This window comes from Haemorhous mexicanus, chromosome 17 (assembly GCF_027477595.1).
Source record: "Haemorhous mexicanus isolate bHaeMex1 chromosome 17, bHaeMex1.pri, whole genome shotgun sequence".
NCBI lineage: Eukaryota > Metazoa > Chordata > Aves > Passeriformes > Fringillidae > Haemorhous > Haemorhous mexicanus.
In genome coordinates this window covers 7,553,903-7,576,138 of record NC_082357.1, presented here as the reverse complement: position 1 = coordinate 7,576,138, position 22,236 = coordinate 7,553,903, and the positions used below count along the sequence as shown (strand labels likewise).

Below are 22,236 nucleotides of genomic sequence, written 5' to 3'. Positions count from 1 at the left end.
TAAAATAATAAATGAAACTCAGCTTGATATTTTGCCTTGTGGAGACTTAAAAAGGCCAAAAACTCCACTCAGCAAATGTGATTATAAATAAATTACCCAAAAGTCAGAACTATCAGCTTTCAAAATGAGTGATCACTGCTGTAGCCTGAGCAGTTGGATATTGGTATTTAAATATTTAATAAATGAGCATCTTCATTTCTCAGTCTTCAGCAGGAGTTGGCTCTGTACCATTTTTTTTAAACCTGCTTAGATAGAATATTTATATAAAACTGCTGATCTTAAAAGTCTGGCTGAAGAATTTGAAGCAGCATTTGCAAGAAAAAGATCTTAAAATGGCTTTCAAACTCACTTAAATAATAATAAACTTCTAAATTCTTCCTCAAAGCAAAAATCAGTTTCCAGGCTCAACAATATTTAGCCAGATAAATTATGAGCTCTTCTATCTCCCTAATAATGGTTGTATATACAGTTCAGATTTTGAAGAATGTTGAAAGCATTTGTTCAACTCCTCTTCTATTAGGGCTTTACTTTTATGTGTTAACTTGTTTTCTTAGAAATTCATGAGCTATGAGGAAAAGTGGAATTGGATTTTGTGTAACTTGGAGGAGATTTACTTAGAATAGGCCTTAAAGTGATCTTCAAATACTTAAATGATGGCTGGGAACAGGAGTAGAATCATCTGTAATTTTCATTCACTACAGATAAAAGAAGTAATGGGCTGACATGGCAGGTGAAGGAAGTTTGATTAGCTATCACGAAAAACTTAGTGAGAAGAACACTTATATTTAAATAGGTTATGCAGGGAAGCATGATATCTCCCTTCTTGGAAGATTTTAGGAAGAAATGAGACAATTAACTATCAGGAACAGAATAACTCCAGCTGATTCTGCTTGATGCAAAATCGTGAAATGCTGCATGAAGTATGGAATGTTCATTCTCAGCCCTGTTCTCTGTAATTTCTCTGATATGTAAGCAGTCTGTGCAAGTGATATCAAATGATGTTTTGGAAGCCCAGTGAAAAAAAAGGCTTAGAGAGAAACATAAGGTTAGTTTTAGAAGACTTGGGGCAGGACCTTCAGGTACTACAGATATTAGACAGCTATATCACACAACAACCAAATGCTTTTGGTTTACATTCTTTTCTGTTAAGATCCCAGTCTAAATATTTCTTACCAAAAAAGGTCCCTTCAGAATCTTTACTTTGGCACTTGTAATAGTGTTTAATATTATGGTCTGTTCTGATGTTTTTAATAACTGTTTCTTATAGAGCTGTTATTTCTAAAGAGGATGTCCTGGACGTTTATGGAATTCTACTTTTTAATTTGAGGTATCTCTTTGTTATAGTTCTGCCAAACATTTGGAGCACTGATGGTGAATTTACAATTCCAGAGCAAAAGCAAGTAGAAAACAATGAGGAACTGGCCAGCTCTTATGAAAGGAAATTGATTGAGGTAAAGTTTGTACTGCACAAATTTTATGGAATCCTAATTATAAAACAAGGTTTGAAGCTTAAATAGGTCTTTTACTTAATTGATATATTTTTTCTTCACGAATGTAAAATATAAATCTGATTTTTTTTCTTCAGAAATAAAAAACCTCAGATAGTACTTTTTCTAACAGGGGTACATTTTCATATGCTGATATTAACATGAAGGTTTTAATAAATAAGCAAGTTCCTTCAAGTTTTAACTGCTGGTGGTGAAGCTGAAATCATCACAGACAATAGATTTGAGGTTTTGTGTAAGTTACAGTACATAATTACAGGCATGGCTGTGTTGGCAGTTGAGCTTTATTTAAGATCATTGTGAAATCTGTAGCTTTTTCTGTGCTTTCGTGCTGGTTTCTGATTGCAGACCATGTTTCATTTTTGTATTGCTTATTGAATACTGCAGTAAGGAAATGGCTGGTAGAAGCTACTACTTCTGTTGATATGACCATGTTAGGAAAAGTTCCTAAGGCAAGATTTACTTTTAAGATTAATATAAAATTTATTAAAGGAAAAAAATAAAATAGATTAGGGTTTCATCCTAAATTTGAATACAAATTATTTTAAGAAAAAAAAGTAATGAAATGTAGTATCTAATACCCATATCTGCTATTAAATATTTAAAGAACATTTATATAAGAAGTAAAATAATTCTCTTCTTTAATAATGTCATTCTCTTTCCCAAAATACCCTGAAATTGGATAGCCACATTAACTGCTTAACATGAAGATGTCTAAAAATGCAGGTCATGGATCAAAGAGCTTCCTACAGTTCTTCTAAAACATGCATGCTTGGTAATCCTTTTCTCATAGGACCATGTGAAACTAATTCTCTCCCTAATGCTTACCTTTGGTTGAGTTCTTCTCACTCCTTTCCTCTGTTCTGTACCTTTCAAGAGAATATCCTGACTAAGAACCCAGATAAAACCTCCCTGTGCTGTGGAAGCCTCCTCAGCTGTACCACATTTGTTCTGTGTGCTCAGGAGTTTGGTGCTGACACTTCTGAGTTTGTGGCAGTGGCAGTGGTGACCCAGCTCTGGATGGAACCACAGAAAAGCTTTTTTGCCAGTGGCACAGGGAAAGAGGGGGGGCTGCATCTCTTTCACTTATTATTTCCAACAGTGTCCTCACATACTCCAAACAGGACATAACCCTTGTGACAGCCCTCTGAGCATGGCAGGCAGTGTCAATCTCAGTAAATGCTGGTGGGACTGGACACAACTGACAAAGACTGGGAATTATTGCAAACATGAACAAGAATTTCATGAAATGTGCACAGTTCCCAGGTTGTTTTGAGATGAAAGCTTCAGCTTATTTTCTGCTTGTTGGTTTTGAGGAAACCCAACCTGTGCTTACCTTGTGTAGTGAGAGTAGAAAACCAACCAAGCAATAATCCACACAGCAAAACCAAACCAAGCTGTCCTGGTTTAGGGCAAATTGTTGGAGGAAACTTTTGAAGTGGTCTTTTCTAGAAAGCAAATTCAAGCAGCTCCTCCTCCAACCAGTTTGGGAGGTAAACCTCCTTTGAGAAAAGTGGAAAAAAACGTTTGTTTAACAAGCAAAGTATTCACAGGCATAAAAAAAGGAATAATATTAAACAATGGAACTTCTTTTTCTTCCCCCTTGGCTCTCTGAACCAGTCCTAAAGGTGCAGAATTCAATATCCAGCATAAACAGAGCAGACAAATGAGGATACAAATGAGTGACTTCATAAAGTCACCCTAGGACACAAGCCCAAACCAAAGCAGCTCAATGCCCACCCTGTTCCTGTGTCTTTCAGGCTGTCTTGGACCAAATAACTTGTTTGCAGAAGGAAATTCTCTTCTTTCTGTGAAGAGAAAATGGAAGTTTTGAAGCAGAAAGCAAAGTTTGAGTATTTTATGACTGTATCAGTAGATTTTTTGGAACGATCTCTGCCATTTTGAGTTTTACTGTTTTTCACTTGTAGAAAAATTGAGTTGTTAACAGGATTCCTGCTCTGTTTTGCAGCCCTTTGGCCTTATTTCTTTTGAGAAAAAGATGTATAACAACATTGATTTTTGGAAAGGAAATCTTATGGGAAAAATACACCCATGCTTCCACTAAGAGCAAATAGAAGCAACTTCCAGTTCTGTCTAGAGTTTTTTGGGAAACACTTCGTTTTGCATTTTGTGACTATTGGGGAAAAAATGCCTATGCCTGACAAAAAGTCATTAATTCAGATGTGGCTTGTGCAAAAACTTCTATGAGGTCATGGCTGCAAACAATATTAAAAAAAATCTTGTGTTCCACTAAAACACTCTGTAAGAAAGTGACTGATTTTTTTTTTACTGTTGCAATTTTTTACTTATTTTATTTTACCTTTATTGTTGTACTGTTGTTACTTATCTTTTTCTCTATCTAGAAGTGTATCCTTCCAAGACAGATTGTGTTGTTAGATGCTTAGTGAAACATTCCTAGCCTGTTTTTTAGTTAACTGCTTGGTCCTTTGGTGTGAAACATGAAGTGATGCTGTCTTTGTCCTTTCTCTGGAGACTGCTCTCACCTGTGGCAGTGCTGGGCAGTGTAACTGCAGTGCTCTCAGGCACTTAGGTTTTCTTTTGACAGCTCTAAAGAGTTCTCTTAGTGTGGAACCTCAAGTGTTTACTTTAGCCTCACTCCACCTTCCTGAGAAGGGTTTGGGTTCTTTAAACTGTTTTCTCATATAGGAAAGAGCAAATCTAAATGATCCTCTGTCCAAGGGAAACTTAGCTTATATATATTTTATTTTTTTGCTTCAAGCATATTGTTATCAAGAAAAACAACGGTGAAGATGATTGAAGTCCCAGCAGGGAAATTTATTGCTTAAGCTTCAATGTGGATTGAGTAAAGGAAGATGTGACTTTATGAAAATGTAACTGACAGGAAATAATTATAAGGAGACCTCTTTGTTGTTTTAGCAGACTTTGATGCAGGAAAAATTAAAGGAACTTAAATTAATACTGTTATTCATTGCTCCTTTTGGTTTGCTGTGATGGTAATGCATTTTTCTTTGACAAGGGAAAATATTGAAGTAGTTAATTGCTAATTAGTGATACCTGCCAGATGTCCTTTTGATAATATAGAACAAGCGATTTGGTGTTTTATTTACTGTTAAATTTTCTTTTTATTATTTAACTTTGCTAGGGATACTTACAAATTTTTGCATTTCTTGTACTGTTTTGAGAGAGTTGCTGCATTTACATGTTAATTGAGTCTGCAAGTAGAAAGTTATTTCAAGGACATCCAAATCAGAGAGAGACAAAGTAGTCACATATCAGTCTGGATTTTGTTCTTCTGATAGACAGGCCCTGAAAAACCAAACATGTTTTCAAATATGCAAACTACTGAGATCCACTTGTAAATTTTTCTATTGCTTTTGATAACCAGCAGTATTGCAGCTTTTCTCTGTGAATTTGCAACTAGTGTGTGTGCTGGAATCTCTGTACTTGAAATGCAAGGAAGTTCTGTCTTACAGCCCAGGCTCTGTGGAATTAACAGTGACCTGTTAATATTAACCTGCTATTCTTAAATGTTACACCACCCACTTTAAATTGGAATTGGTGGTTAAGCTAGTATGGAAAATGATTTATCTAGAATTAATAGTATTATATTATTGTTTTCTCTAATCTATTGTTGATGTAGTTTAGCTCTTTTTTGCATATATGTTTCAGTGATGAATTACTGGGTTTGAAGGAATCCCTCTAATATAAAAAGAATGCTTGAAGTTCACCTTGTGAAAATTGTTTTTATTTTTTATTTATAATCAATGTTGTCAGATTCTGGCTTGTCAAATTGAGTTTGTTTTTTTTTTTTTTTTTTTGGTTTTTTTTTTTTTTTTGCTTTGATTCTGTGGAGGATGCAGTTTTGTGTGGAACAAAGCACAAAATTAAAAGCAGGCACTAAATTAAACTGCTTTATTTTGGGGAACTTCCCTGGGGAAGAGGGAGAAGGCAGAGTAATTCAAGAAAAGGAAATAGTGAAATTCACAGATAGTAATGAACTGCTTCCAGGAGGGAAACTATGAACTCTTGAGAGATTTGGCAGCAGTTCAAGTCTGTGTGCTATTGTTGAGATGTCTGGATTGAAATTCATGTTGTTCAGCTATGCTCTCATGCTGTAACCTTGCTGTCTCTGCTGTTCTCCAGCTCTGGGTGGGGGGTGAGGAGGAGGCATTCCAAGAGAGGCTGTAACAGGAACATGTTTAACCATGCTGCTGGGCCAGCCCACGGGGAGGGGCCCAGCAGTGCCCACCGTGCTCATCTGAGTACTGGAACTTTCCATCCCCCTCACTGCCCCAGCCCCTGGCATTCTCAGAACATCCTGCATCACCTCCTGCTCTCTTGACTTAAAGTGCAGAGCACAGCCCCAGCCCCACTCAGTGTCCAACGAGGCCACTCTGTTCACCTGTGAGAGCAACCTGTGCCACAGCCTGGCTTGTATTTAGACTCCTCCAACCTCTCACAGATTTGCCTGGAGTCATTGACTTCTAGGTCCATTCCTATTAAAACTCCAACTAAGGGTGAAGAATACATCACTTAGGAATTATTGACAAAGTTTAATGCAGTTTGTGCATTTTGCAGTACTCCCTGTTCAAAATATTGTGATTGGTTTGTACCTGTTGAGTGCTGCATTCATGAAAGAATTAAACTGAGAACAGAAGTCGATGGGTGTTTTATTAGAATCAGTTGTCATATGATTTCGAGTGATAAGAATAAAATTTGACATGAAGTTGTATTTTGTCCTATTCAATATCAAAACTGCATTCCAAGGCATGAATCAAAATTATAGCAATGTCTGTTCTTAATGATCAGTTCAGACTACCACATTAGCAGTACTTGGGGAGTAAAAAGAAATTGATATATGTGTAAGAAATTACATAGTGAGATTTTTTTTTTTGCTCAATTCAGATCACAGTTATCCCTTGACTTTTCTTTTCAGGTGGCTGAAATGCATGGGGAGCTAATTGAATTCAATGAGAGGCTGCACCGTGCTCTGATGGCCAAGGAAGCTCTGGTGTTCCAGATGAGACAAGAACTCATTGATCTGAGAGGCCCGGTGAGTGTTTGTTTATTGCACTGCAGAATATCCCTCTGGAGTAGCTCAAACATGCTCCTCATGATGAAATATCCATTAGCTTGTAAGAAATAACAGATCTGTGAAGAATTGGCTTTGAACAATTCCTTTCCTCTTAACTATTCCAGATTATGCTTTACATTTTACATTTTCCTTTTAAAGTAAATAAAATACCCTTTTATGTTTATTCTAGTTGTGAAGTTAGGTAAAAAGCTATTTCTGTTTTGTTCTAAATGCTCTTGCAATCTGGTTTTCTAACAACTGCTACTTCCTTTGGTTCTACAGGTATTAGTCCATCATTGCATCATTATGAACTTTTGTACTAATATCATGTTTTGTAAGAGCACAGCTGAAATAAAATGCTCTTGTGTCCTTCCCTTGATAGAATATTGGTTGTAAAAGAAAGTGATCAGTAGGTTTTATGTGCTTCATATTTTCCCATAAATGGCTTATACATGCAAAGTACTTTGTTTTAGCATCCTTTGCACATAAAGCTCTAATAATGGTGCTCTTCCCTGCATTTTCTGTATCTTTCAAAATTACATGCTTTTACAAACCCCAATTTGCTTCTTTACAAAACTGTAGCAAATTCTAACATAAAGGACTCACAAGGGTGACATGTTCACAATCTTCTTACAGAATTTTGTTTTTCTTTTATTGCTTGTCAGGAATAGTTTTATTGGCATTTATAGAATTGAATGTTGAATTGTAATTTCCTTATAATATTATGCTTTCTTAATTGAAAACATAATAGCCACTGTTTGGAAATTATTTCTGTTTTGTAAATAAAGGTCCCTGGAGATTTAAGTCAAACATCTGAAGATCAGAGTTTATCAGATTTTGAAATGTAAGTTTCATAATTCACAAATTTTTCTCTTCATACTGTCTCTGGGAAAGGAGAATAAGCAAAGAGATTCAATAATTTGCTTTCCATCTGTTATTTCCAATAACTGCACTCTTAGCTGTGGTGTTCCATTGTTAAAAAGTATGGAGAGCTGCACAGTCCATGCCCCAGTGTAGTTAATACTGCTGAACTCAAGGAGTTTAGATTTAGGAGGAGTCCCTTGGAGTGCTTTATAAGTGCCCTAGGTCTTGGTGTTCTGCCAAAGCACCAAGAAGTTCCTGCTTTTAGTTCTTTGGGTTTGAAGGGTGCTGGTTGCTATTCATCATGTGATGGACTTCCTCATTTACAAAATAGCTCCTAATCAATGCTCAAAAAAACCCCCAAACCCCCACTAAGAACCCACCCCAGATCATTTGGGGGTGTTGTGGTCTGGAATTTTGCCTTTAGTGGTCAAACTAATGAATCTTGTTTTTGTGGATGAGGGGTTGAAAATGTAGCTGATGTGTTTGAATAATAGAAACGTAGAGTGGATGGAAATGGCTTTTGCATAATTGTGCACTGCTCTTCTGTTATTTAATGAACTTTACCTGAGGTTTGTGGCTGAAAATGTTGAATTTGTTGAAGTGAATAATTTTTGCTTCATGTGTATAATCAAATGTTGTCAAATGCATGCTGTGAAAAAAACCCCAAACCGCAGAAAGCCTGCAGAAGGAATTGTTTCAGTTGGGTTAATTTTAAGGAACGTTTTTAGATTCAGAACATATGAAAAGTTCAGGCAGAACTCCAATTTTTCTGGTACTTCATTTGAAATTTTAAGTTGCTTTATTGATTACTTTGATCATTATTTAAGTCATTGTATGTAGTTGCTTTGCAATTCTTGTACATAAATATGATTCCCTATTTGAAGTTTTTCTCTCTCCTCCTCAGATCAAATCGTGCTCTTATTAATGTTTGGATTCCCTCAGTCTTCCTGCGTGGAAAAGCTGCCAATGCATTCCATGTTTACCAGGTAAGTGAGCCAGCTGAGCAGGGATTGTGTGTAGAAGTTTCTGACTGAAGTAGCACATGTTAATCATTTAAAGCTCTTTGTATAATTTCATTAGAGATGAGCAGCAGCAGTAACTTTATATATATTCATCCATAGGATCGTGTTGATTATTCAAATAGCATATTTTAAGGGTTGACTTGTAGTAGTTTAATACTTTAAAAGCATGCTAATAAGATGACTCCATTGGTCAGGGAGTGTAACAATTCAATATTAATCAGTAAAGCCTTCTTCAGTATGCATGTACGTGTTGTACTTCAGTTTTGGGGATAACAATGACCAGAAATGTTGCTTGACAGACAGACAGATGTGGTTTACTGTAGTAGCTCACTTGAAAACATCTTGAATAATGAAACAGTTCTTCACTGTGTGTTATTGAACATGTTCACATTGTGTTCTGCCTCAGGCAGGTCAGAATTTAGGGGTTTGTGCTCCAGCCTGACTTGTAGCTGAGGCATTGAAATTTTATACTGTTCCTTGATTGCTGGATTCTTGGTTTCAGAGCAGTGACCCCTCCATGGATAGAATGGCAGGGTGAACTTCAAACACTCCCTAATGTGCTGTCCTAGGCTGTTTGCATTTCTTTATTTGTGGATTGTTAGCAGCTGCAAAATTTCTCCACTTTTGTTTCAGCCACATGTACTTAGTTCAGAACAAGATTGCTGAAGCTTGTTAACATTCCTCTCACTCTGAATGATGTTGTTTTGTAGAATTTTGAATCATTTATGAAGTGTTGGCAGGTAGTTGAAAAACACAGGAAAATACCCACCTTTTGGCCAGTAAAAGACAATGAAAAATAAGACTTGAGGTAATGGAAAGAAAAGCCACCAGGATGGGAACAGTTAGTAATTTGTTCAGAAGCACTGAATAATCAATCAAATTGAGATGTACAGGTGTGTGAAAACCCAACTTGTTGACAAGTGTAATATTTTTGTCTTTCTGGCTTTCACTTATTTCTGCACTCTGCTGTCTGTGGCTCCAGATTCTCAAACCCAGACATAAGTCTGCCAACACAGAAATTCTTAAAAGCATCGAGATCTCACCCCACCTGTTCCTCTAATGGTGTTACAGCTCCTTGTCCACCAGAAGACCTCTGGTTTCTACTGCTTGTTTCCTGAGTAGCTCTGTGTTTTTCATCCTGCTTGAGCAGGGGGGGGTGGACCAGATGGTCCACTGTGGTCCCTTCCAACCTTTCCCATTCTGTGAAGACTTTAATGATTTTTTAAATTTTATTTGTAACTTGGTATCAAATTAGGTTATTGAAGAGTTCAGTGTTTGTCATGAAGTTTGACTGGACGTGACTGTGCAAGTGGGTGAATACCAGAAGAGGGTGGATACAATTGCTGAACATCTCAGGTAGTTTGGAAAAGTACGAACCTATCAGTTCCACAATGTCTGTTATCTGTTTTCATGGACTTCAAAAAGATTCTGAAGAATAAAAGAACTAGGAGAAATAAATACGGGTTGCTGTGCCTCTTCAAAATCAATGCCAGTTTTGCACTTGTGCTTCTTAAACCAGGAAAAGAAATTAATGACCTGTTAATTTGCATATCAAGAAGGCCTGACCTGGACAGGATAAAAATACACTCCTGCAGGACTTTTCTTCTTGTGCTTGCTTTTTAAAATTTAATTTTATGTTTTTAAATTTAATGTGGATTTGTAGTGCTGTTTTGAAGGGCATTTCAAAGCATTTCTTTTTGTGGCATGTTAACATCTGTTTTGGATGTCCAAAATCAGTGCAGTTTTCATCCTTAAAAAAACCCAGATGTTGCTCTTCAGCAAATATAGCAGGAAAAGTTTCCAGCACCAGCATACTTGTCACAGTTTCAACCATCAAATAGTTTCTTTAATTTCTGCTGAGGATTAAGGATTCTGGACAAGCTCAGAAATAAAACTGTGGACTCTGAAAGCAAGCAGCATTTTATAATTAATCCTATTAGATGTGGAAATTTCAATCAGACCTCTGTATTTGTAGAGTTACACTGCACTCTTGCAGTAATGTTTAACTGGCAGAATTAACTGGTTTTGAATCTTGAGGATTTCAAAACAAGCTCTGGAAATGTAGCCAAATTTTATGCTCAATTTGAATGGCTGAGTTCAAGGGGACAGTTGTGAGCAGCAGATAATTCAGTGCCCCGGTTTAGCACTATCTGTTACTGTCTTAAAAATGAACAGAGCTGGGGATCTGTATCATTCAACTGTGGATGTTAGAACAATTAGAGGGTGCATAAAATTTAGGGGAAAAGCTGTTTAGAATTGGATGTGCACTTCAGTGCAGTTATTGAGTTCAATTAAAAATCTTTTTTCACTTGTTTTCTCAGAATATAAAATAGTAACAGAAAAATGCATATTTTATAATCTCTGTTCACCATGGAGTTGTTATTCTCGTTCTGGATTTTTCCTTGTGGAGAATAGCAGATTGTCTGTTTTAAATGAAATGCCAGTAGAAGATCTTCTTGAATAAATAAAGCATAAATCTCCACATGCAGTGCACCAGAAATTCAAAGGTGAAATGGCTGAAAAGTGACTGATAAATAGCTTCTGGCTTGCATACCACAGATTTTAAAGTAGCTAATCTGACATAATTTAAAAAAGCATTTAAAGAGGTCTAAAAACCAAGTTGTTACAAATGATTAGGAAAGGGATAGACAAATAGGAAATGCTATTATGCTGTGTATAATCTCTGGTTTATCTGTGTGCAGTTCTACTCCTCTCCAAAGAAATATAGCAACTCCAAATAATATGGGTGAAAAAAAGAGATTTTTTTGGAGGAGCATATTAGAAATTCTCAGCCTGCATGAAAGGCAACTGAGAGGGGAATACAATAGCAATCTTTCAAATCATGAAGGAAATGGAGACATTTTTAACTGTTTCAAAATGCAAATTGGATCAGCCATTGAAACTGTTGCCTTACAATTTCAAAACAATTGCATGACTGTGGTCTTCTCGACAATGTAGAATATGGGGTAATACTGGAAGTTTCTGTGGGTCTAGAAAATAATTGAGCTAATTAAATTGAAGAAAAATCAATCCAAACGCAAAGATGTGACCTCTTTCTAAGGAAATCCCTGGATAGTGATACTTTGGACCACTATAAAAACCACTATACCTTATGTTTACATTTAAGTGTTCTGGATAAAATACATTTCATAATTCTCTAAGGAATTTTCTGAACTGTTGAGATCAGTGTGCCTTGCTGTAAGAGCAGGGTGCAAGAAACTTGGAGGTGATTTTAACTAAACACGAGTTGCCTTTGTAATGTTATGCTAATAATGACTAATTTAGTCCTAAAATGGAAATATTAGGTATGATGACAAAATATCTTTCCTTCTAACTAATGCTTATCTTCTGTGCATGGCAAGCTCATTCTAAATGTTTTCAGAGCACATCCTCTCTATTTGTATTTGCTCAAGTTTGTTTTGCTTCAGGTTTAGTTCTTGACTCCTGGCTTGCCATTCATTAGCACTGACAGATTACTAGTACAATTAATTTTGCATCTGAGTAGAAAAAATAATTAGATGACCAATTGATATCTTTATTACTAGTCAACAAATCATAAGGATTGTTTGGACTTCAGTGGATGAAATTATCCAGGCTGTGACAGGAGCTCAGACTAGACATTCATAACCATCTCTTCAGCAAGAACATTAGGCAGTTATCCAAAAGAAGGTTCAGAGTTTATCCTCTTACAAAGTTTCTGATGGCTATTACTGAGTGGCACACTGATTAGTTAGAAACATTACAGGACACAGCCATATATGGAGAAATTAATTTGTTTTGTACAAAGTCAGTCTGTTAAACAGACAATTTAAACATTAGGTGACTTTTTAAAGCCAGGGTCATGGTGGCAAAAGTCTTCTTTTCCAACAGCCAGTTTTCTCTAGTTAGATAGAAGCAACCTAGTTTCTCTAGGTTGCTTTCTGATGACTGCTATATGTGATCTCTGCAGTTTGATACCCATCTCTTTTGTGTGGTGGACACAAAAGAGATGGGCATCAAACTGCAGAGATGTAGACATTAGAAAATAATTTCTTGTCCAATATATTCATGGGCATACAGACAGAATCCAGATCAGAATTAAAAAAAAAAAAGGCATTTTCATTTTACCTCTAGATGGTGATAGATAGATGCAGTTTCTTTAGTGTGTAAAGCAAGTTGATTATTGCAGTAATATTATTTTGTCATTTTTCTCAACTGTAGAGTATCTTGTTTTCTGTATAGATGAGGATTCCACTTTCCTGTGAAGTGTACAGCAAATGCCATTAGTCATGCCTTTTGTTGCTATAATTATCAATGCCTGACACTTAAGATAATGAAACTGAGATTTTATGATTCCTAAAGTGATATCAATATTTAAATGGCTTCTTGCAGATCCGCCTTGTTTGCAGAGCAGTGAACACTTTACATTATAAACCAAATAAGTTTAAAGATTAATATGCTAATCAGACAAGACTGTTACTGTTTGCATATGAATAGGACACCCTAAGACTATAATCAATAAACATTTCTTACAATTTTTTTATTCCTTTGACTATCTTCAGTCTTGCTGTTTAGTATTGACTGGCATATTTGCTTGTAATAATTCTTTTTATTTTGCTTTAAATGATGTTTTAAAACCTGTTGTTTTCCTCTGTGAAGGAAGAGCAGTGCACTTGCCTATGAAAGGGCTTTTATCACAGGATTACTTAGGTTGGAAAACATCTCTTAAGGTCATTGAGTCCAGCTGTTCCCCAGCACTGCCAAGGCCACCACTAACGCCTGTCCCCAGAAGCCACATCCTCATGGCTTTTGAATTCCTGCAGGTATGGTGACTCCACTGCTGGTGGGGGCAGCCTGTTCTGGACAGCCCTTTCCATGGAGAAGTTTTCTCCATCATTACATGTAAACCTCCCCTGGCACAGCCTGAGGCCCTTTCCCCTTGTCCTGTCCCTGTTCCCTGGGGGCAGAGCCTGACCCTGCCTGGCCCCAGGCTCCTGTCAGGGAGTTGTGCAGAGTGAGGACGTTCCCCTTGAGCCTCCTTTGCTGCAGGCTGAGCCCCCCCAGCTGCTCCCCAGTGGAGTTGTGCTCCAGCCCCTCCCCAGCTCTGTTCCCTGCTCTGGACATGCTCCAGCCTCTCAGTGTCCTTGGAGAGGAGAGGGAAGGATTTTCACAGAAGCACAACATGAAAGAGATGGAGGAGAACAGTATCTGATACCCAAAAGTGTTTGAGGAGGACAGTGCCCAGAAAATACTTTGAGGGAGAGATGAAACAGGAAGGCACAGTCCAGCGTGTGCCAGCTGGGCCTGCTGACCTTGAATTTAATCACAAGGCAGCACAGCCTGGGTATTTCCTCGAAGGTTGAGAATGGAAGGCAAGGGACTGGCAATTAAGAGTTGAAAGGTAAGCAACAAACTAAACCCAGAAAATGCAACCCAAAGTTGCGTTTTATTTTCCTGATACGTGATGAATTGGATGACTTCAGCAGCTGCAGAGCTAAGCAGGCAAAAAGGAGAAATAAATAGTCTTCTAATCATATTCCATTTCAGTGCAGCTCAGGGCAAGTAGAGAAGAAAATGAACTGGAGTGATTGGGAGAATTTGAAAGAAAGATGTTGCTCATGGCATCTCAGAGTGATTTGAGAGTACGTGAGCCAAAAAGGGTGAATATCCCACTTTTTCTGCCATGGGACCCAAGGATGCATCAAAGAAGCTTAAGAGGAAGCATAAAGCAGAAAAACTTTTAAATAACTGGGTATATGGAGGGGTTATACAAAGATGAGATCAGTCCTTGGAGACTTCTGTAATTATTTCTTTTTCTAAAGGAAACAGAATTACAGCTTACTATATTGATTTGTTTATTGAAGTGCTGGATGCAAAAAGTCCTAGGAAAGTAAAAGCAGAATTTCTATTTTCAGATTATTTTGTAACTACTTCAGAAAGAAGCAAGCAATTTATATTCAGTATATATCTAAAATAAATACTAGTGATGTTATGTGTTTTAGAAACTGACTGATAGCCTCCTTTCCCTTGCCTGAGCACCCCCAATATTCTATTTGGAGAAAAAAGCAGCAGTATTGCCATTTTACCTATTTCCTCTTCTGCAGAAATTTCTTTCCCTGCAGTGGTTGTCATGCATTGCAATGACTGTGGGGTTCAAAGTGCATGTTTGTGAAATGACATTAATTATCCTGGGTAATTATAAGTCATCTTTCACTGTCAAAAGGAGCTTATTATCTATTGAGTGATTTTTTTTTTTTTGGTGCTTATTTGATTTGTATATAAAAAGACAAAAAATACTGATTCCATGTAGCAGAAGTGGAGGCAGTGTTGCCTTTGTTCTCTAGTGGCCAGTTCCTTTAGTGCTGCTGTGGTGAATAGAAGCAGGACTGACTGCAGGAGCAGTGATCATTACTCTGCATGTCTGTAATTGAGTGGGTAAGCCTAAAATGTGTGACATTTTTCTCTTTAGTGGAACAATATTGGCTGTTTTTAAGGTTCATGCTTTGATACGTGTTGTGTCATATATTTGACACTATATTGCTCATTTTTATGAACTGAATAACAAACTTGAAGATTTAATATAAATTATATTGAAGTATTTGTAGTCTTTGTGCAAGTGGATAAAATGGTCATACTGAAATAAAAGCTTATTCACTGCAATTCCTGTTATGTCTCTATGGCACACAAAAAGCTGCTCCTATCACAGCTGAAAAGTTTCATTGTTCCATTTGTTTTTCATTATGCAGAAAATTCTTAAATTGGATCATTTTCAAAGGGGGAACTTAACCATAAATGCAGTCCTGCAGCTGTCTCAAAATATAACTTGCATTTGTATTCATTTCTCACACTTCAGAGGTAACTTTGGAGAATTGAGCTTGAATTTGTATTCTTAACAGGATCCCATTGTCCTGAAGTGAAGTAAAATGAAAATGGTTCTTACTTTTTCTCATGAATACTTTTTACTTCTTTTATATGCTTTGAGTGCAGAAATACATAATTTGGATAAAACTTAAGTAGATTGAAATACATTACTCCCATGTCATAGTCTGCTTTTCTAACAAGATAATTTCAGTCCCCTGAGAACAATTATTTATTAAATGGTAAACTTTGATCAAAATCTCTCTTCATGCTCCTGAATAATTGAGATGTGCATTAAAGTTGAACCAGTTTTAAAAATTAAAAAAACTTTATTATCCAAAGTGTAAAACTATGGACTAATGATACTCCAAGATTTGTAGTGTTATTTAAAAGCAAATATAGGGGAAACATTCACCAGTCAAGCTTAGCTGAGTTAACATCAAAAAATAATGGTGCCAATTAGCATGTTCTGGTTTTGTGTTCATGCTGCTTGGGTTGTCCCTTCCAAACCAGTTGCTAGTTTTCCTTTTTGTTATCACATGCTTGGGCATTGATTTGAAAGTATGTAACAAACAAGAGGATCTTGTGAGGGAGGGAAGGGAAGTCAGAAATACATGAATACAGTAGAGTTACAGTAATACAGAAGTAATGGTTTTCTATCACTCTTCCCCCCCCCCCACTGTAATGCTTATTTAGCTGGTAAATGTCACAGGAGCTTCCTTAGTGTAGCTTCCTTTTGCATTCCTTAAGCTCTCCATCATTTTTTTTCCATGCTCAAAACTATGACCTTGTCCAGCCTAGGACTGATTCTTTACAGACATTCTCAGTATTCTCTGTGTCCTTTGAAGTGTTCTGCTGCTGAAATGTCCTGAGTTCTCTTGTATCTTGTGCCATTTTTATATGTGGTTTAGTAGAGTTTTCACTGCTTACCTTCCCTTAACATTATTTCCTTCCCTCTAGAATGGAACAAGGACTCACAAGGACTTTGACTTCAGCACTTTTGTATTTGTGGAGCAGTATTTGTAGAGTTCTCTGTCTTAGAATTCATTTTTCATTATGGATTCAGTCTATCCATCCTTCCAGGAAATGGGAGCCACATTTGCAGGCAAGATTCAGGAGTAACTTTGTGAGGGAATATTCTTCCTGATGTTTAATCTGGAATTCTACAGTATGGATGTCATTGCAATGGGAGAAGGTTCTGTAATATCTCACTCAGTATCTCTTGCTGCCAGCTGTACTGGAGAGAGACAAAAAAAAAGAATCCTCAATATGCCAAACCATATTTTGCATCAGAAAAGAGAAGCACCCACATGGGGCTTCTGCAGATCAGAAGGATGAGTGTTGATTACAGGCATTTGGTCAGTGTACACTGGAGCTGGAGCAAGTTAGAATCTTGGCTTTTGTCCTTTATTTTCCTCAGGCTTTTATATGTAAGAGGTGATGAGCTGGGTCAGTGGGTACCAGGCTGTTACCAGGACTTGCTAACAGCATTTTTGACTCAGAACTGCTTAAAGATTCTTAACCTGTTAAGAAACTTCTGGCTCAAACCCCAGTACTGTGGGAGCAGCATTTTTCATTTAAGTATGCAGTCATTAAATTTGTGCTTTCACATTGATTCTCTGAAGATTTTTGGCATTTCAGTAATATTATGTGAACAGGTAGTAGACTGATAAACATTATTAAATTACTACTGTTATTGCTATTGCTCTCCAAATCTGACTTCAGACATGTTTCTGATGAGAAAATAACAGACTAATTCATTAAACATACTTATTAACTGAAATTTTTTTAGAGCTGCCATAGCTCATAGCTACAGAAAGGTTACCAATCAATCTTTACACAGGAGAGCCAAGCAGAAAGTGCTCTTAACTTACAAACAGAAACTACTTAATTAATTTTTGATATTCAAGATAGTATTAAAGTGAAGTCTTTTGTCTATGAGTAAATATTCTAGCAGTGATTTTGATTTAATCTGTACATTTTCATTACCCTGGAAATGATTTAAGTAGGTTAGGAATTAGATGATATCAGGAAAACAGGGGAATCAGAAAGGAAATAAAATTATTTAGAATTAAACTTTTAAATTGATCTGAGAATAAACCTGAGAGTAGTCATTTCAACTTTCTATGACATGGCCCTAAGATAACTATATGCCTTCAGTGACTAGACTAGGATAAGTTTATCCAAATAATTCTATATTTAGTATTTACTTAGTTTGATTTCCCAACTGAATGTGCATTAAGTGTGTAGCAATCCCATGGCTTGGGAATTGTATTCCCCTGTGAGAATACTATTAGAATACTAAGAGTTTCAATGTGTGCAGCATCATGAGCTTTAATATACCTTTCACAGTCTATTAGTTGATTGTCAATAAATTCCATATGGCACAGGGCTCCAAATGTTCCATTTTTGTCTCTTGCTGTCCAAATGAAATCAGTTTCTATGTACATAGAAGAACAGTAAGAAATTTTCCAATAGTTTTATCTAAGAAATCAATCTATGTTTTTGCAGTCCTGAAAAATTTCAATTACATCTACAGGTTTCCTTAGTTAACTATGGGTTACAGCTTAGCAGGTAATGTTAAACTGCATGATTCACCAAATCACATGTGCAAAGATAAGTGCTTAGTTAAATTAGGATTTCCATATTAAATAACAGTTTAAAATAATTTAACTGTTACTTTTTTTTTTTTTTTGGTCACCCCCCCCCCCCCCCCCCCGGGGAAATTGAAGCATGAATCTTAGAATGCATGCAGAATTCCAAACAATATACAGGTTGAAGTGAGAATAGGCAGGGAGAGGCCTTAGAGGTGGATGAATAAAGATTTTAATATAGTTTTTAGTACAAGAAATAAATGCAAAATAGTTGCATTTCATATATTCCTTCATTTGCCTTCAAAGATGTACTCAATTGTTAAAACAGATAGTCCTGTAGGTGGTTAATTATCCTGGCTTTGTTTTCAAAGTGAAAAAGAAATCTGAATGCTTCTTGCAGACTTACTATTGTGGTTCCATTATTACAGTACCTGAATTCTTGTTACCAAAACTAGTTGAATTTTTGTTTACATATGCATTTGTAATTCACAATACTCTGAATCTTTTAAATTTAGATGTGCTAATTTTGGAATTATAGCATTCCTTCTTTGGAATGATAGTCTTCCTGTAGAAAACAAGTTAGTGTTTTCTACACTGAAATATTCTAATTTGACAAAATTTACATGGTATCTGCATAATATATTGTATTTTGTTGCAAAGAAGCCTCCTATAAATTTGAGAAACTAGGTGTCTGAAGAGAGAACTTCAGAAAGACCAAAGCATGGGCAGCATTTGTGGGAGAAGATATTCACTTAATCTCTGAAACACTACCAGTCCTTAGGAAAATTGAATTTTTTTCTCTGAAGGGCTTGCAATATCTCAAAGAGAAGGACCATGCTTCAGTCACCAGGAAAAGCTGCCATTCGGTGTTGAAATTGGCCACATCAAAATCCAAATTTTATTTTTATCTAGTTTCCACAAAAATACAGTTGTTACTGCCCACTCTGTGTGACGGTGGTTGGTGTTGCTTTTTTACATAAGTGTTCTCCTGATATTTGCCTTACAGTTTACTACTAAATTACTGGGGGATTTTGGAGCTGCAAGGCAGTGTTATCAGTACTGTTCCAGTTTAATTCCTGATAGAATAGAAGAATATCGAGATTATTAACACACACACACACATATGCACGGATGAATAAACTACAGATTCCATTGAAGGAGCAGAGGGAAAGGTCACTCTGGATCTTAAGTTCTGATGTTTGGTTTAGAGTTTCTGACTTGTGCTGTTTCAGCATTCTTTTAAACTGTGCCATTGCCTAGGAAAGAGTGAAATCTCAGTTTTCTGTAAGTATATTTCACTTCTGCATGACATTTTCCTAGAGAAAGTGAATATTTAGCATGTAATTGGTAATAGGCTCATGAAATAATGAGCAGCAAACAAAAACAGAATCACAAAAACTACAGCTGTGTTAAATTATACTTAATGTCCTATACAAGCAGAAAGAATGAACTCTGTTTATTTTCCAAACAATAAAATTTCTAGTTTAGTTTTCAATGTAATTTTGTTAGGAAGTAAATTAAGTTTCATACTTTGGATAAAATTAGGTTTTGCAATTCTGATGCTACAAAGCTAATTTACAAAGTTGAAAAACTGTGTTGAGGACATAGAAATCAATTTCATAGTGGTATTAAATTATTTTTTCCCTTTGGTCACTGGGTAGTAGAATATGCTGGAAACCATGGTAACAAGAAGTGCTGCCATGGTTGCCCCAGAGTCATGTTAAAATGAGCAAGCTGTGTTTGTCTTGATTAAAATAAGAGAAAGAGAGAGAAAGAGGAGGAAAAGGGAGAAGGGAGAGAATGAGGTTAATGACATGTGCAACAGCAACAGCAAATGCAGTCAGACATGGATCTGGGGTCGTGGGGCCCTGGAGCTTGTGGTGCCTCACATTGAGGTGCTGAGCCAGGAGGCTTTGAGGAGTGAAGGACACACACCAGCCCTGCTTGTCTTTACATTATTCCCTGCCCTGTCTGTGTTTTGCAGGTTTATATCAGGATAAAGGATGATGAGTGGAATGTCTATCGGAGGTATGCAGAGTTCAGAAGCTTGCATCAGAAATTACAGAATAAGTACCAGCAAGTGAGGACTTTTAACTTCCCACCAAAAAAGGCCATTGGAAACAAGGTACTTGAACTCACAGTATCTGTAAAAGTTGGGGGAAAAACCTCGCTTATCCATACATAAAAAATGAGGTGACTCAAATTTATTTCACACCTGCTAGTACCTGCTGTTTTTATAGACTTTCCCCCTACCAGGTGGAGATTCACTGATGTAGGTAATGCATTGGTTTTTCCACTTACTGAGAAGTTTAACTGAATGAAATATTGGTGATATACACAAATGCACAAGCCCTCAAAAACTCTACTGGACAGCCCTGTATGTAAAATGAAATCTCTTTTCCATTTCTCTCCAAAAAAAAAAAAAAAAAAAAAAAAAAAAAAAAAAAAAAAAAGCCAGCAATTAACACTGGTGACTAATTCATCAAATCTTTCTCTAAATTTCAAAAAGTATCAATCTAAATTCCTTGAATTCCTGCTCTCTTCAGCAACACTTCAAAGTTCTTTAGACCTGCTTTTTAAAGACATTCAGGTACTTAATTCCTGTAATCTGTCTTTGTCTCTTAGCCCTGCCATTCTTAAATGGGAATTTGTGTTCCCCTGTCATATAGGGATTTTGAAATGAAACAGTAAATGTTGTTGTATGTATGTAGTAAATATGTAGTGCCATGTAATTAAAATCTTTAATCATCAAAACTTTCAACTGATCAAGAGCGTAAATACACTTTGCAATGTACACTGCAAGTCCAGCAAGGACTGAGAAGTAATTGAAGTAATTTTCCTTTGCAATGTAGGAATTATCTAAAAGTTTTATTTAGCTACCACAAGTAAAATCTCCAATATATTGGAGATTTAAATTGTGTTTATGACTGAAACATCTTTACTAATCTGCTGAGTTCTTAAATTAGTTTTTAAGGTTAATCAATTTTTTTAGCTTTTACATAGGACTTTCTCTTTTTACTTTTTTTTGGCCTTTGTATCAAAGTTCTTATTTAAAATATTTTAGAAGCTCCAACTATAGTGATCCATGTAGTCATCAAAAGACAGCTGACATAATGACTGCCAAACTCAGATCTTCAGGACATTGTGTTTGGTTTAAGATCACAGTAATAGATATATTATTAAAATGCCACAATCGTCCTTTGTCTGTGTTAGTGACTTTGAGTTCCAATGATTTCCCAGGTGTTTTGTAAAAATGAGTAGGTAAGTTTGACTCGTGTGAAATGGCATGATGCACATAATTTGGGATGGGTGGTGGTGATCCAAACATATAGGAGATTTATCAATGAAATCCATGTGTCTGTTTGCTTGGCATAAGGTCTAGTTAATGTGGTTCATTGCCTGCCGACTGGGGAAATGGGAGTACCTATGAGAGCTTTCCTGCTTTTTTTTCCATCTATTAGAAGATCATGCATTTTTCATTTAATTTTTAGTGGATGAGTTTGTAATGGAAACCAGGCATTTTCTTCTTTGTTACATAACTAATTCTCCTTTTTTTTTGAAGTGGTGGAGTATCAGCCACTTCAGTAAATTACAAAAGACGCCTTTTAAGCTTTTTTGGATACCCTTTCATCTTTAATTACTTTAAATACTAATTGAGTTACAACTTCAGTTGCACAGTTGATGCATATAAAATTATCAGTTGAGCAACTCATTAAAAAATTTGCATTGCTTATTCTTATGGTGCTTTAGCTTTGAGCCAAAATTCTACCTCAATCTTGCATAAACCACAACCACTTATCAGATCTCAGAGAAAGGGTTTGTTCTTTACAGTCAGAAGTGGCTGCCATCCCTTGCACTCCTGAAAGTCTCCTGTGATGAGACGTGAGGCAGTGCTGTGGTTGTGACCTGGCAAGTCACAGAGTCACATTGTCACCTCAGCTGTGCAAGGCTCAGTTTGTCACACTGGAGTTGTTTTGCACAGCACATTGTGCAGGCAGATTTTTGTCCTTTTAGTGGGGCTATTTTCTGTGTGTCACAGAATTAGTACCATTTGGAAAATAACTGTGTTGTGTGGCTGACTGAGATGGGTTAAAGGCTCTGAGATGGCCCTGCTTTCCATGTCCAGTTGAAGGTTTAAAAGGAAGGTTTAAAAATTTAGTATAAAATTAATTAATTCATGTGGGAATGAATGTGTAGGGGGTAGAATATAAGAAAATAAAGATAGTGTAGAAAGTAATCTCACCCCTAAGGAGTTGCAGCTGGGCCAATTACCAAAGGTTAGGAAGAGACCTGGCTTTAACAGGCACAGCTGTAAGCAATGAGAAGAAGAGTGCTATAAAAGAGTGGGGTGGCTGGGT

At 36.5% G+C, this 22,236-nt stretch overlaps 1 protein-coding gene across 3 annotated transcripts in view; it reads left to right on the top strand.

Annotated features, from left to right (window-relative positions):
- SNX29 (sorting nexin 29) overlaps positions 1 to 22,236 on the top strand; it is a 101,658-nt gene that overhangs the window by 35,355 nt on the left and 44,067 nt on the right. For 2 of the 3 annotated variants that reach the window (XM_059861209.1, XM_059861211.1), the window contains 5 exons: positions 1,345 to 1,451; positions 6,424 to 6,540; positions 7,350 to 7,405; positions 8,330 to 8,411; positions 19,863 to 20,003. In XM_059861209.1, coding sequence (XP_059717192.1) covers positions 1,345 to 1,451; positions 6,424 to 6,540; positions 7,350 to 7,405; positions 8,330 to 8,411; positions 19,863 to 20,003 — 503 coding nt within the window. The remainder of the gene's footprint in view (positions 1 to 1,344; positions 1,452 to 6,423; positions 6,541 to 7,349; positions 7,406 to 8,329; positions 8,412 to 19,862; positions 20,004 to 22,236) is intronic. The other variant, XM_059861210.1, reaches the window with a different exon arrangement.